Source organism: Pholcus phalangioides, unplaced genomic scaffold (genome assembly GCF_987345545.1).
Source record: "Pholcus phalangioides strain wild (caught in Gottingen) unplaced genomic scaffold, Ppha-v1.0 ptg000010l_1, whole genome shotgun sequence".
NCBI lineage: Eukaryota > Metazoa > Arthropoda > Arachnida > Araneae > Pholcidae > Pholcus > Pholcus phalangioides.
Window position 1 is genome coordinate 26,351,722 of NW_028301603.1, and position 14,196 is coordinate 26,365,917.

The 14,196-nt window shown below is 41.1% G+C and overlaps 1 protein-coding gene across 1 annotated transcript in view; it reads right to left on the reverse strand.

Moving 5' to 3' along the window:
* Nucleotides 1-2,526: 2,526 nt before the first annotated feature.
* LOC149081165 (coadhesin-like) overlaps nucleotides 2,527-14,196 on the reverse strand; it is a 44,249-nt gene continuing 32,579 nt past the window's right edge. The window contains exons 8-9 of the mRNA XM_089237944.1: nucleotides 13,114-13,157; nucleotides 2,527-4,023 (exon numbers count right to left, since the gene is read on the reverse strand). Coding sequence (XP_089094070.1) covers nucleotides 3,967-4,023; nucleotides 13,114-13,157 — 101 coding nt within the window. The 3' untranslated portion in view covers nucleotides 2,527-3,966. The remainder of the gene's footprint in view (nucleotides 4,024-13,113; nucleotides 13,158-14,196) is intronic.

Genomic DNA, 14,196 nt, shown 5'->3' on the forward strand with positions numbered 1-14,196 from the left:
AACCATGAGCAGCACATCAACCGTAACAAAAGACTAAAACTGTCGTGAAAACAAGTGACATCGACGTATACCGTTCGGGCAAGGGGGTAAGGTCGAGCGACGAAAATTTCGGCGAGAAAAGTGAGTAGAAAAATTCTAAACTTTACCGTATCATTCGGCCACGCATCGATACATTGGTTAAGAGGCTTTCGTTCCCATAGCAACGAGTGATGCGGTTCCCTCGTAGCTTCCCTTTCACTGCAAAGTTAACCTGAAACGGACTATAGTCCAGTGTTTCTCAACCGCCGACAGCAGTTTGTTTTAAAAAAAGTCGCCACTGCCAGGGCCATCTTAAGAGCATCATGGGCCCCCGGGCCAAGTGGTTTTTCTGAGGTCCCACCTGGTTAATTCTAGAAAATTTCAACCAGATCTCATTTTTGTGGGGCCCCTCTTCTCTTGAGGCCACCCATGCGTTAAGACGGCACTGGCCACTGCAAGCAGCAGAAATTACTATGGTCGATCGTCATTGCGTCAAATCCCGATGTTTCGTAGAAAAAAAAATTCATTTCATGAATAAAAGTCCACTGAACTATGAGTGCTAATTTGTAAATTTTGCCAAATAACGAGTGCTAAATCGCCAAATAGCTTGTTGAATGTCCTGAAATTCGCTCCCATTTTGCAACAATGTCTTTTTGAGTATAACTGAAAAACAAGAAGGCAGCAGGAATCGTGCCGAACTTAATTTTAAAGAATTTGTGTATGTGTTAATTCACTTTAAGCGAGAGGTGAATAAAGAGTTGCTGCAAATACAAATAATTGTGTAAAAAGTCTTTGTCAGCTTTGGTTGAGGGGGAATGAATATGACTTAGAATTTTTATAATTTATGTGATACTGTTATGAGTTATATTTCTGACCGAAACTTGAAGGTTTTAGAGCACTTTGGGGACAACAGAAAAGTATGGATTATCTGTATGTGAATTGATTATTTTATGAATTCTTATAATGCTGGGTAACAAATCAAAAGTTTTAATTTCCGAACCACTTCTACGTCTATATTTTTGAGAAGAGGGAAAATTTGTTTGGCAAATTAAAAATAAATTTGCATATGTGCTTCGCCCCTTTTTTTTATCTTGCTGTAAAACTTGTAAGTTTTGAAGTTTGCCATGACTCCTTAAAAACTGCTTGAAAACGCCTTAAAAGGTCCTTAGAAACTTCTTAATTTTTATTTAAGAAATTTTGTATGAACCCTGTAACATAACTCCTTAACATATTAAGGCGTCTTACTTGTGCCGAATCTTTTAAGACACGTTGACACCATATGTTTATTCGATGTAAGATACCTATAAAGGAGGTATTTTGGAAGCTCTAATTCGATATACGGCGGCGGATTTGATTAAGTCACGTCACCAGATTGCCGTATCTTTTGCAAATAATAAAACAATTATTGGAACTATATTATAATTAGCACGATGAGATTTTGCTTTCATTTTGTCCTGGCGGCTGGCTGTTCCGCCGTTTCATGCAGCCAGCGCATCATGACTCATGAAGGCTCGTGTCGAGATGACTGAACGCTTAATATCAGCTTTGAATACAAGTGAAAACAAAGAAAAATTGGTAATCATCCAAAAAATCGAAGAGGAAAAATATATTGGAATAGCGACCAGAATCCCAACCATGAACCTTCCATATATAACTAACAACACGGGCTAACAGTTGATACTAATTAATGTCCTATATAATGCAATTTATCAATTCTTGAACACCCACTTGTCACTAATGCGCATGTGCTGTCAGAATGGACCAAAGTTGGTTAAAGAGTCTGGGGCTGGTCAAAGCTGGTTACTCTTCAACCAGCTTTGGAATGGACACATAGATGTGATGTTACCACTTGTTCCGCCGTACACCAAGTAAAAACGTCGTAAGCAGGGAGGAACCTGCAGTCCAACCTCATCTGTCTGGAATTTAAAACTTGTTCTCTTCAGCTGCAGAAAGTTGCTGAGTGTGCAATCCTTGGTCACGTTTTTAAAACGGGATGACAGAAACGTTTGAATTAAGGTTTTTTCCTCATTTTCTTTGCCTGTGGATGAGAGTGAGGAGAAGGGAAGGGTGGGGATTGCAATACATCATGCCAGGGATGTGCCTAAGGCTGGGTTCAGATAATAAAAAAATTAACAAAATAGTGAATTATCTGTATCCAGGACCATAGGCATAAACTTGGACCTGAACCTTAAACTTGGAGGCCTGAGTTTCCTCGCCAACCCTTCCCTTCAAATATTTGCTGCCATCTTCATAATAGTTATGATAGAAATATTGATATTGGGTTTGAGATTTACCAACATTTCGATTGAGTTTGTGCCCCATTTACAAGACCAGATTTTGACCCGAGGGGATCGACTGCTTGCACACGGTTGTATTTTCCAGGTTTTCCTTCACTTGACGAATATGAGTAATGTAGCCCCTATTATACCTTATAAAACGATTTTTCATATTCAATGAGATGGCGTTATACTCAAGGAAATCGTGAGCCAAATTCAAACTAATAACAAATTCTCAGACCAGAAATTTTATTGTTAGTAATGATAACCGCGAATAATTTCAATAACAGTTGCAAAATTCAAAATGGCGATTGCCAGAAAACTCCTACTTTGTAATATTGCGATTGGTCAGTATAAAAACAGTAGTATTTGATTTGTTACATAGGTCATCTAGAACCTTTTGGACTTAAAAAATGAGATACCACTAAGAGATATTTTTTGGTTTAAGAGAACGCATCGACCGCAGCACAGAATATATTCCAGAGTGTGAAAAATCACACCATATTAACGAGAGTATAGATCAGTGTTTCCCAAAGTGGGCAATATCGCCCCCTGGTGGGCGATGGAAAGGTCCAAGGGGGCGATAGAAGCCACGGGTATAACATGGGATCTTATGGGTTCGCTTGAGTTGGGGGCGATGACAGAAAAATTTCTCTGAAGAAGGGGGCGATGGAACAAAAAGTTTGGGAAACTATGGTATAGATCAAGAAAGTTCATACTTATTTCATGATCAACAGATGGCGCCATAACGAAAGATGATGACTTCAGAGAAAGCCGCATAACGATGTAAATATTATATACACGGCTGGACTTGCTAAATATTATACTAGAAAACTACAAAAATCAAATTCAAAAATAAATAAAAAATCAAAAAAATATAAATATATATACATAATAATCCAGACTTTCTTTTATAGCATATATAATCGTAATTAATCGGAAACCTTGGTATAAGAAACAATTTTATATACTCGCACTTTCGAACGCTGTATGTAGAATATGAAGTAGACAATTAAGGAATACTGTCCTCTAGTTGAATCTATATCCTATATTTAATGGAGGTAGAAAATTCCCAAATGAACTATGTATAATTGCTGAAATGATACATACTCAAAATATGCTCACCAGATGGCGACTTCATAGAAAGTCACACCACGATGTAAATATTATATTCACGCTGGACTTGCTAAATATTATACTATAAGAAATACTTAAAAAAAAAAAAAAATCCAGACTTACTTTATAGCATATATACTCGTATTTAACCAGAAATCTCTTTGTAAGAAACAATTTTATATACTCGCATTTATTTTGTACGCTACAAGTATAAGATGATGTAAGCATTTAAGGACTACTGTCCTCCAATTGAACTTATATTTATCATATTTACTCATCATATTTAATCAGGATTATCCCCTTCACTATTCTCCTAATTCTTGTCCTTCCCCCTGTTTTTTTCTATACCCATTTAATAACTTATCAATGGGTATACAGCCATATCGATTGCTTTAAAACTCAAATGAGTCCCATGATGGAGAAGATGCGCCGAAAGCCGGTGCTTCGTATCACTGTTCACGGTAACGCACAGAATATAGAACCGATTGAGAATAAAGAACCGATAAAGAGTCTTCTATAACTTTAGCACAAGTAGAAGTTCAACTGCCTTGGAGTTTCACTCTTCATTTCCGTCATCATCATCATCATCATCTTCTTCTTCTCCGTTTTCGTACTATGAAAGCAAGAGCAAAATTGATTACTGTACTAAACTCTACTCACATCACAAGCAAAGCTATATAAAATGCCCTTTCATCCAGCTCTGTATATATGAGAGTACATACACTACATCGTTCATGATGCCGATCGCCATTTCGAGAAATTATAATGAAATTCGCCCGATACATCAGTTATGACGTCAACAACAAAACATGACGTTTATATTTTTATTTTCGGAACCTACACGCTCTCGGGACATCGTTTACTACTGTTCAAAATATAATCATTCTTCTTCTTTACTTAGACACCTTGCTTATTTGAAGATAGGCTACTAACCAGGGCCACAGCAAAAAATTTCTTTCAGAGAGTGGGGAACCAAAATGATATGATAACATGCCGTTCAATATGCAGGGTGTCCCAGAACTCTGCCACTAAAACGGGAAGGATGATAGTCACGTTAAGATATACAATTTATCTACAATGGAATCGAAGGCCACAAAATGACTTTCTTTTTATCGCATTAAGATGCAATTTGAGCTGCTGGCGCCAAAAACGTCCTAAAATAACTCTGGGAGTGAAGGGAAAGAAAGATATACCCGTGATATTCATAATTCCATTTAGAGAGGTAAAGAGATAATCCCATAAAGTGAGACCCATAATCGCCTGTGACTGGAAGATAGCATCCCCCCCCCCTCCACTGTTTTTGAAATTTCCCTGAGATGTTCATTGGCGTACGCAAAGGGGGTTCTGGGATTCTAACACCCCCCCCCCCCCACTTGAGCCAAGATTATAGCGTTATTTTGCAGGAAAAAAAGTAAGCACCCCCTCAGAAGGGAAAAAAAACTGAAACCCCCCTCGAGAAAATTCTGCGTACGCCTATGGTGAGGTTGCTATATTTATGAAGCTTTTTGGATCACGTGATATTTCCCTCTTTCTTTGAGGGACATACAAACCGTATCCGCGATAACCAATATGGCGAGATCCTGCGCGACTCATGAAAGAAACAAATCTAGATTCTTAAAGAAACGTAAAAATGAATTTTTCTTCCTTTTGATGAGCGCTAGATATATCGATCGATATTTTCTTGCATTTCAAGTTATCTATCTGCCTATTTTTGCTTCAAAAAATGCTCCAATTAAAGCTGCGAAATTTATTTAATGTACTTTATTGGCCCATAACTAGTTTTAAAACAGCCTAAACTATACGGATTTATCCAGTTGAATATTAAAATCATTCTGCCTCGAGACGCCGCAGCGTGCAGACGTGCTTTTTAGCTCTCGCACATTTGGTTAGCCTAGCGTTTCGCATGCACCGTTTTCTCTTTTTTTAGGTATGACGACCGGAATTCTGAAGTGCTGCTTCCTTCACACTAAGCTTATCCCGAACTATGGGGAAGATTGGAAAGTATTGGAGCGCGGCTTCTGGAAGTTCGTCGATGAGGACGGAGATAAACCGGTAGATAAAGCTGAGTTCGAAAGACTTCTGGTGGATGTTCAGGCTGAAAGGCCAACTTCGTGAAGAAACCAGGGAACGTGTTTTCGAAAACATGCACACCCTAACGAACGTTGTTGACCCAAACTCATGCAACGTCAAGAGAAAGCTAAGCAAGGGGTCGGACAAAACGCCGATTCCGATTCTTGTTATTTCAGGTACCAGGACCACCCCGCCGCCGCTGTTCTCGCCGGTGCCCTTCCCGCCCTCGGGGAACTCCTCGCTGAACGAAACGACGGCAAGCCAAGCGGAGCAACTAGCCCGCCTCAATCCGATGACGAGCCAATGGCGACCCCGGCTACCACGGACCAATCAAGAAGCAGGAAAATACCACCGATCATCATCTCTTCCGGGGGGAAATGGCGTCAGATTTCCTGTGAACTTGAAACGTTATGTGCGACATTGCACCGAAAAAAAGATCGAATTTCACTCGTACTTACTGGACAGTGAAAACCCGGACAGTTATGTCATCAGGGGTCTCGACCCAAACGCGTCCGATGAGGACGCGCCCAGCAGATCAGACGGGGCCAAGCTACCACTATGGCGGGTGGATATCCCTCAGGAGCCAAGATCAGCCAAGCTGCTAGACCTGAAGTCACTAGACTGCCTCCGAGCAAGGCAGAGAGACCGGACTCACCGCCCACCCAAGCATATTATGTGCTTTCGCTGCCAGACGTGGGGTCATCACTCCGCCGGCTGCAAGGCACCAGAAAGATGCGTAAAATGCATCCAAAACCATGCGTCCCGAGATTGCCCAAACGTAATGGGCGTCGACAAGCCACAGTGCACAAACTGTAAGCTGTTTCACAAAGCCAATTACAGGAACTGCAGTTTCTCTCCGTACTCTAGGTCCAAGAAAACCGATGATAGCCGAAAGAAACCAGTCTCCAATCCAAGCCGGGTGCCCAAGCCAATTCAAGGGGGTCGAGAGAACAAGCTCTCCTCAGGAAAATGCAACAACGGTGCCCAAGAGGTCATCTCCTTTCTCGCCAGACACAAGTGTCGAGGAAAACAATGCGGATCCCATCGAAGAATTCGCCATCTCTTTCCAGAACAGTATCCTGAAATTAGTACGAAAAGACAATATCCAGCTCAAGCATGCGATTGCAAGATTCGAAGCCAAGGCAAGAGAAACGATACGATTGGTGCAAAACTCCATCGATACATCCAGGCCATAATCATCGATTGCTGAATCATCGATGATCAACCATTTCAGCCCACTGAGCTATAAGTAGGGTGACCATACGTCCCGTATTTCCCGGGACAGTCCCGGTATTTTCTGTTTTTTTGGCCGTCCCGACTTTTTTGGCAAAAGTGCCCCGGTTTTTCCCGTATTTTGCACGAAGCCAACTTGAATTTTTATTCTTTATTGCAGTCAAAGATTGACATTATTTTTCAACTCATAAATTATTTTACGACAATTACAACTATATATGAGAATATTAATCTCCCACATTTGTCTTGAAAGTTTGTCTTTCGTGGAATACATTGTAATTCACTGCAATTTGCATGATTTCCCGCCATTGTGATTTTTCCGTAATTTCAACAATATTTGGCAACCTTGTTTGGTTTTAGCGTTGTTTTTGGCGAAAATTGGCGATGTCCCGTATTTTCCCGTATTTGGAAACGCAATGTCCCGTATTTCTCTCGAGGAAATATGGTCAGCCTAGCTATAAGTAAACTTATACTCAAACTCTTTACTTATAGCTCAGTGTTTCAGCCATCATGTCTCCGGCCGGAATCCCCTCTTTTTCTCTTCCTCTCTCCTTTTTGTGTCGTCCCCTTTCTACGTGTTATTTTTTTCTTTATTTTTTTTTATTTTCTTGTTTTTCTACCTCTTCTCAAAAATCACCAAAAAAATCTAAAAATTTTGAAAAAAAAAGATCTTTCTCTATTTCTCTTCTTTTTCCTTTCATCTCTGGACTTTTTTCCTCCTCTCTCCCACAGGTCAGCAGCTAGTCCTGAGTAAGCGAGTTCTCGGCCAATGGCGCTCCGACATTGGACTTGGGAAATTTTTTTTTTCTCTCTTTTCTCTTCTAGGTGCGACAAGGTCACGGCGGCACTTTACCTGCGAATTTGTTAGGGGTCGGAACTTGAACTTTAAAATCCCAATTTTGTCCTTACACCACATCTTACACACACTCACACTCCAAAATAGGCCACTCCCTTAGTGGCCCGCTTCTAAGACCAGTAGAGCGGCCATCAAAAATTGTGCCGCGGAACTGGCAAATTAATTTTAATTCAGTTCAGTTCAGCAATACAGTTTCGCCCCTGATAAGTTATAAATAAAGAGGTTGAAAATCAATGTGTTAATTATTACATGAATATACAACTCAAAAGTAGGTCCGGATAATTATTTTGTATTTTATTTTCTGGGCTTCGTACCTCTAAGCGAACTCAATATATTTCGAAAATCAAGAATTCAATTCAATTTTTAAAATTATTGATTTGGTGGGAAATCCCGCTAAATTTCCACATTTCTACAGTTAAAAGCGGCAATTTTAACATTGATTTCTATGGGGATCATCCCGTGCCTGTCCCTCAAAGTAATGCTAATGATGATTATGACGTCTATTCAAAAAGCCTCATTGCAAAAAATTGTGCGTCTTAGAAGTGTAACCCTCATTTTTAGCGGTAGAGTTTTCGCACGACTTATGTATGAGCCATTTTCTTATATTCTCTCTTGGGAGGGGTCGTTCTACGGCCTTCTAGGTCCCCCTCCCCTGGAAGGGTTATTATTACGCAAAATAAATGTACCGTATATACTCGTGTATAAGCCGAGTTTTTTTGTGGAAAAATTCGTTCCTCAAGGGGGGGGGGGGTCGGAATACTCAGGTCAGTTTTTGATGGGAAAATATCGACCCCCGCAATCAGTAGCCATTTTTATAGCAGTGTTTGAGAAACCGGCATTATTGGTATGAGATATGTTCAAACCCCCGAAAATGTCAAAGACGATTCAAAGAAATCGAAAACATCATTGACTTAGATACCAGGTGGGCTAACGTCGATTCTAAAGCCTTGTGTGAGCATCAACAAGCCTTTCAAAGACTCTTTGAGGAATTTGTGGATCGAATGGATGAGTTCCGATGATAAAGAAACTACAAACAGGTTGGGCCTTGAAGAAACCTGACATTGGCCTAGTGTGCCAATGGGTACATGAGGCGTGGAATTCTGTTTCCACCGAAATTATCATCCGATCCTTCAAAAAGTGTTGCATCAGCAATGCGATGGACGGAACTGAAGACGATATCCTCTTTGAAAATGACAATGGCGATGACAGCGTACCCATCATAGGGGCGATGCCGCACCCTCTATGATGATCTGATGGATTACGATGAGCTTGGAGACTCAGAAGAAACGGTTTAAAAAGTTTGAATCGTTGTCTGTTGTAAATTTCCGTAAGCTATTCATTTTGCATGGAAATATAAGATTTCTTTTTCTCTGAAATGCGCGGATTTTTTGGGGTCGGCTTATACACGGGTTTTCAATTTATTGGAGTCGGCTTATACACGAGTATATACGGTAATTTTTTTTGTGCCCCCGCCTTTTTGTCCCTAGTTACGGGCCCGGTGGGAAGCATTAAATTTAGTACCAACTTACACGATATTAATAAAAATTGTAGCCTCGTAGGGTTGAAACAAATATATTTTCATTTTCAAGGGACTGAAAATTTACATCTGGGGGGGGGGGAAATCCGGCTTACGACAACATATACACCGCGTGGGCGACATCACAACAACTTCATAGGAACCACTCTCGAACACGAGAGCGAATCTCGGGCGCGCCACCTATATTCGTGAATACGGTCGCCTTGACCGTCACAGACTTCCCCTCTGGTTTTCGTCTCGGTACCGTCTGGAAACCGTCTCGGTATGAAACCAGGAAGAGTCTTCAAACATAAACAATACGGTGCATATAAACAATCAAAAATATTTGACGAACACATTTCACTAATCGAGGGCAAAAAAAAAAAATAAACATCACACATATTTTCAAAAATAATATATATATATATAGTTCATTCTTCACGAGAACGATGACTTGTAGGTAGATCAATCTACGACTTTTTCGGAGGGCGGCCTCGTCACCGCATAGGCATCACCGGCGTCTGTGCAATGTTCTTGCAAGGTCGAAGTGCTGATGTATGATTCACTCCAAGCGATACCGGAGGTGAAGATGTACTAGCCACATCATGTCTACATGGAGATCTCTGGGACACCGCAGAATTTTGGCGCCTCGGCAATGAGTGTGTACAGTTTTCGTCTTGTTCCTTTCGTCTTGTGGAACTCTACGTGATCCTGGAAGACGGATTCGTCCTCGAAGGTCATCTCACAGTAATGACAGACGATCACCTGGACGCGAATCGGCTGTCGCGCTTCTGCGGAGGATTCACTGCTACCCTTTGTTTCTTTGCATCGTCTTTTGCGGGCATAGCCGCCGTTTCTATCATGGCCTCGGCCTTTTTGCGTCCCCTTTCTCTCTGGCTTCAGATGTTCACGAGTCGAGGCGGGACAGGCTTGTGACCCCTCTTGGTTTTCGCTGGAGACATTCGGTACTGAGGGACAGCTGTTGGTAGGGTATTTCCAGTGTTGATATGATGTTCAACGAATGAAGTAGGCTCTCCCCATGGTTTGAAAACATCCTGATGTTCGCTTAGCAGGGCACTAAGTTGACGCTTTGTTCAGGAGTCAAATCTCTTCCCTCGTCAGCACGCAATCGGTATGAATGCATGAGGTCCACTGATTCCGATACTGCAGGAGCCGTTGGAACCTGTGGGAATGAGAATTGGTGATGTGGAGTGTCACTGAAAAACCAACATTTCCTCTTCAGATCCACAGCGATGCCTATTACCGTCAAGAAGTCCAATCCCAGCAACGATCGGTTACCCTTTGCTTCTGGTAATACCACAAAGGTAGTATTGACAGTTCGATTTCCAACGCGTATAGGTACTCTGACTTCATAGACCTTGCTGATAGACCGGGTACCATCAGCCAGACAAATGGTCGTGGTGCACTGTTCATTGGTATATATTTACTTAGGAAAAGCTTGTATAAGAGTTCTCCTGCAACCGAGTGTGTCGCACCTGTGTCGATACATATGAGACCACGATCTTGACATACTTGAATTTCCATCAGCGGTAGCGATACCTGAGCGTCTGTGGGTTGACAGCTGTACAACATAGCGTTGTTTGGTGATTTCACAGCTGTCGCAGTCGATGGAGAGCAATTTGGACATTTTGCTTTGATGAACCCTGGCATACGACATCCATAGCAAACGATAGACGATCTGTCATGTAAAGGTACGGATTTTTGGGGTTGCACAGTTTTACGAACTTGTTCGGGTTCATTCGAAAAATTGTTTCGGTTGAAAACACTTCTGATATTGTCATAGGCATCCAGTTTATCGGCAAGAACAGTGGGTGAGATTACTTCTGTCCACTCATCCATTAGATGCTCTGCATTCAGAAGGGACTTTCTTTTTCATCTGGTCGGTAATGATCAAGTCCTTTAACCCATGGAAAGTTGTGATGTTCGATTCAGTTAACCAGTTCTCGAAGAACGACCTGAGCTCGAAATAGTAATCACGCCAAGTACTGTCTTTCGATTTCTTGTGAGTAGCAAACAGTTGACGGAATTTTTCAGCAGATAATCGGAAACGTTTCAGGAGGACCCCTTTTACATAGGGTGACCATACGTCCCGTATTTCCCGGGACAGTCCCGGTATTTTCTGTTTTTTTGGCTGTCCCGACTTTTTAGCAAAACTGTCCCGGTTTTCCCGTATTTTGCACGAAGCCTACTTGAATTTTTATTCTTTATTGAAGTCAAAGATTGAAATTATTTTCAACTTATAAATTATGTTATGATAACTGCAACTATAAATGAGTATATGAATCTCCCACATTTGTCTTAGTGAAAATTTTTTTTTCGTGGAATTCATTTTAATCCACTGCAATTAGCAGTAATGCTGCATTTCCAGCCATTGTGATTTCTCCGTTATTTCAACAATATTTGGCGACTTTTTTGGTTTTGGCGTCATTTTTGGCGATGTCCCGTATTTGGAATCCCAACGTTCCGTATTTCGCTCGAGGAAATATGGTCAGCCTACTTTTACATGTTGATAATCAGCTGATGCTTTATCTTCAGGTTCCTGTGCGATGAGTGATGTTACACTACTCGGCAGGACTGTGATGAGGTGGGATACCCAAAATTCTTCAGGGACCTTCGTCAATTTGAGTTGCCGTTCAGCGAGAGATAGAAACAAGGATATGGCAATCCTTTTGGAAGTTTCGGGAGCAGTTTATGAAGTTCAAATATAAGTTCTGGTGACGTTGACACAGAGCTGGCACCGTTATAAGCGACTTCGGGTTGAAGTTTGAGTTTTTCAAGTTCGAATTGCATTTCCAACTTTCGGATTTCGATTTCCGCTTGAAGCGTGGCTTGTTCCCGTTGATCTTGGCGTTTAGAGTCCGAAATTCTCTCATCGATGACAGTTAGCAGGAATTGTTTCATAAAGTCCTCATCATAATCGTCGTGGTTGATTATTGCAGATTTTATCTGAATGACTGTCATGTCGGTTGACACTGCTACTCCCAATGCTTGAGCTAGAACGATGAGGTCTTGCTTCTTTCCTTTTGCACACTATATATAAACCAATGTTTCAATAACAATAAAAAAAAATCTACACTTTTGAGACGTGCGGAACGACATAAAAAAAAACGAACATTAAACATTTTCACACTCGACGAACACTTCCGCGAATTTCGAAACAGCCGATGCGATGAATTCTTTTCAGGTTGAGAACGAACATTTGCGACGAAAGTTTCACTTACCAATTCGTAGGTACGTTCAGGCTGAACGCTGACGATTTCCCTCGAGTTGAAAACAAAAACGTCATATTTCACGGTGGGCGTCAAATTGTAGCCTCCTAGGGTTGAAACTACTATATTTTTATTTTCAAGGGACTGAAAATTTAGATCTGGGGGGGGGGGAAATCCGGCTTACGACAACATATACACCGCGTGGACGACATCACAACAACTTCGTTCGAACCACTCTCGAACACGACTGCCACGAGAGCGAATCTCGGGCGTGCCACCTATATTCGGGGGGAGCCACTTTAGTGATCTCTAAATGTTTCGCGGATCTGGAAATGTGTCCGGGCCGCTCAAGTGCTCTGGAACTGCGCCACGCATCACTCAAGTGATCCGTAATTATATGTCGCGGATCACTTCAATAATCTGAGAATGTGCCGCGGGTAACTTGAGTGATGTAGAACCGCACTGGGGGCCATTTAAATGCTCTAAAACTACGTCACATGTCACTCAAGGTATCTCTAAATGTGTCATGGAGCGCTTAAGTGTTCTGGAACTGTGTTCCGGGTCAATTAAGTGATCTGATGTGCCACGGGTCGCTTAAATGCTCTGGAATTGTACCACGGAACACTTAAGGGATCTGTAAATGTGCCGCTTAGTTCATTTTTACAAAATTAGGTTTGAGGAGGGCAGGCCACATAGATAACCCCCAGGGCCATATTTGGGCCAAGGGCCTTTATGCGATTTATCATTATATGGCTTAGAATTTATTAAAGATAAATTATATAATATTTTTCTTTTTACCTCGTCTTCATCCTGGTCGGGATCGTCGCCGCCGCACAATTCCCCTGTAAAGAGTAGCCATACGAATTGGTTTCATTTCGCACACGCTCATAATATATGAGGCCGGGATTACACTATAAAAGTTTTCTAAAAGCTCTTTTATAAAATTTGAACAATTCAACCAGTAAGGTTATGGGTTGCATTTGCTCGAATATAACCCATGAACTTTATTGGCTGGATTTTTCAAGTTTTATAAAAGGGATTTTATCAAACTTTTTTAGTGTAATCCCAGCCTAAGAGCTCCTACTTTTTGGTATAACGTCCTAGTTTCTAGGTTCTGTCATACTTTTTTACCAAATCTTGTCAATAAAATGTGTGTGTAACATTTTTTAAAATAAAAAGGGGATCATATCGAAATATTGTCAAATAATACAAATGTAATAGATTGTAATTAATGATTCTGCCAAAGCAGAAGTTTTATCGTTTTTTCACATTATTTGGGGGTGGTTGTATGTGGGCTATGTGGTTTATTAATTTTTTGCTTAGTTCAAGGGTTCAAAAACTCATTTTGTGTCGATGTGTTTAGTAGTCATTGAAAACCCATAATTAATGAGTTATAACGCTTTAAAAACTGATGACGTCACTTAAAAATCCGGATAAATTGACCAATCGTACACCAAAAGTATAGCTTGGCGTTTTTCACAATGCTAAAAATGTATTAACCCTGCTATACAGAAAACTAGAGAGATATAAAAACCAATTTTTTTTCCTCGCACTTTTCAGGAAAGAGAAAAAGTTTTTTTTACAAGTCAATCAGAATAGGTTCTTTGCATTTCTCAACGCTAGCTTTACAGAGGTTATAGATAAAACTCCTTTCACACGCTCCGGATCAGCGCCATCTTTAGCTAGAGATGTCTGCTTTAGAAGGTGATGTCCGGATTCGCCGGCACGGCGGATTGGACGTGCAAAGACATTCCAATAGTAAAGCGAGCAATTGAATGGTAGCTTTCACATGATACGGACGATTCGACGTTCGGAAAAGTCGCCGTCTGTTGCCACTACAACACACGGCTGCAGTGCAAGGACACAGTGGCCTACGTGACT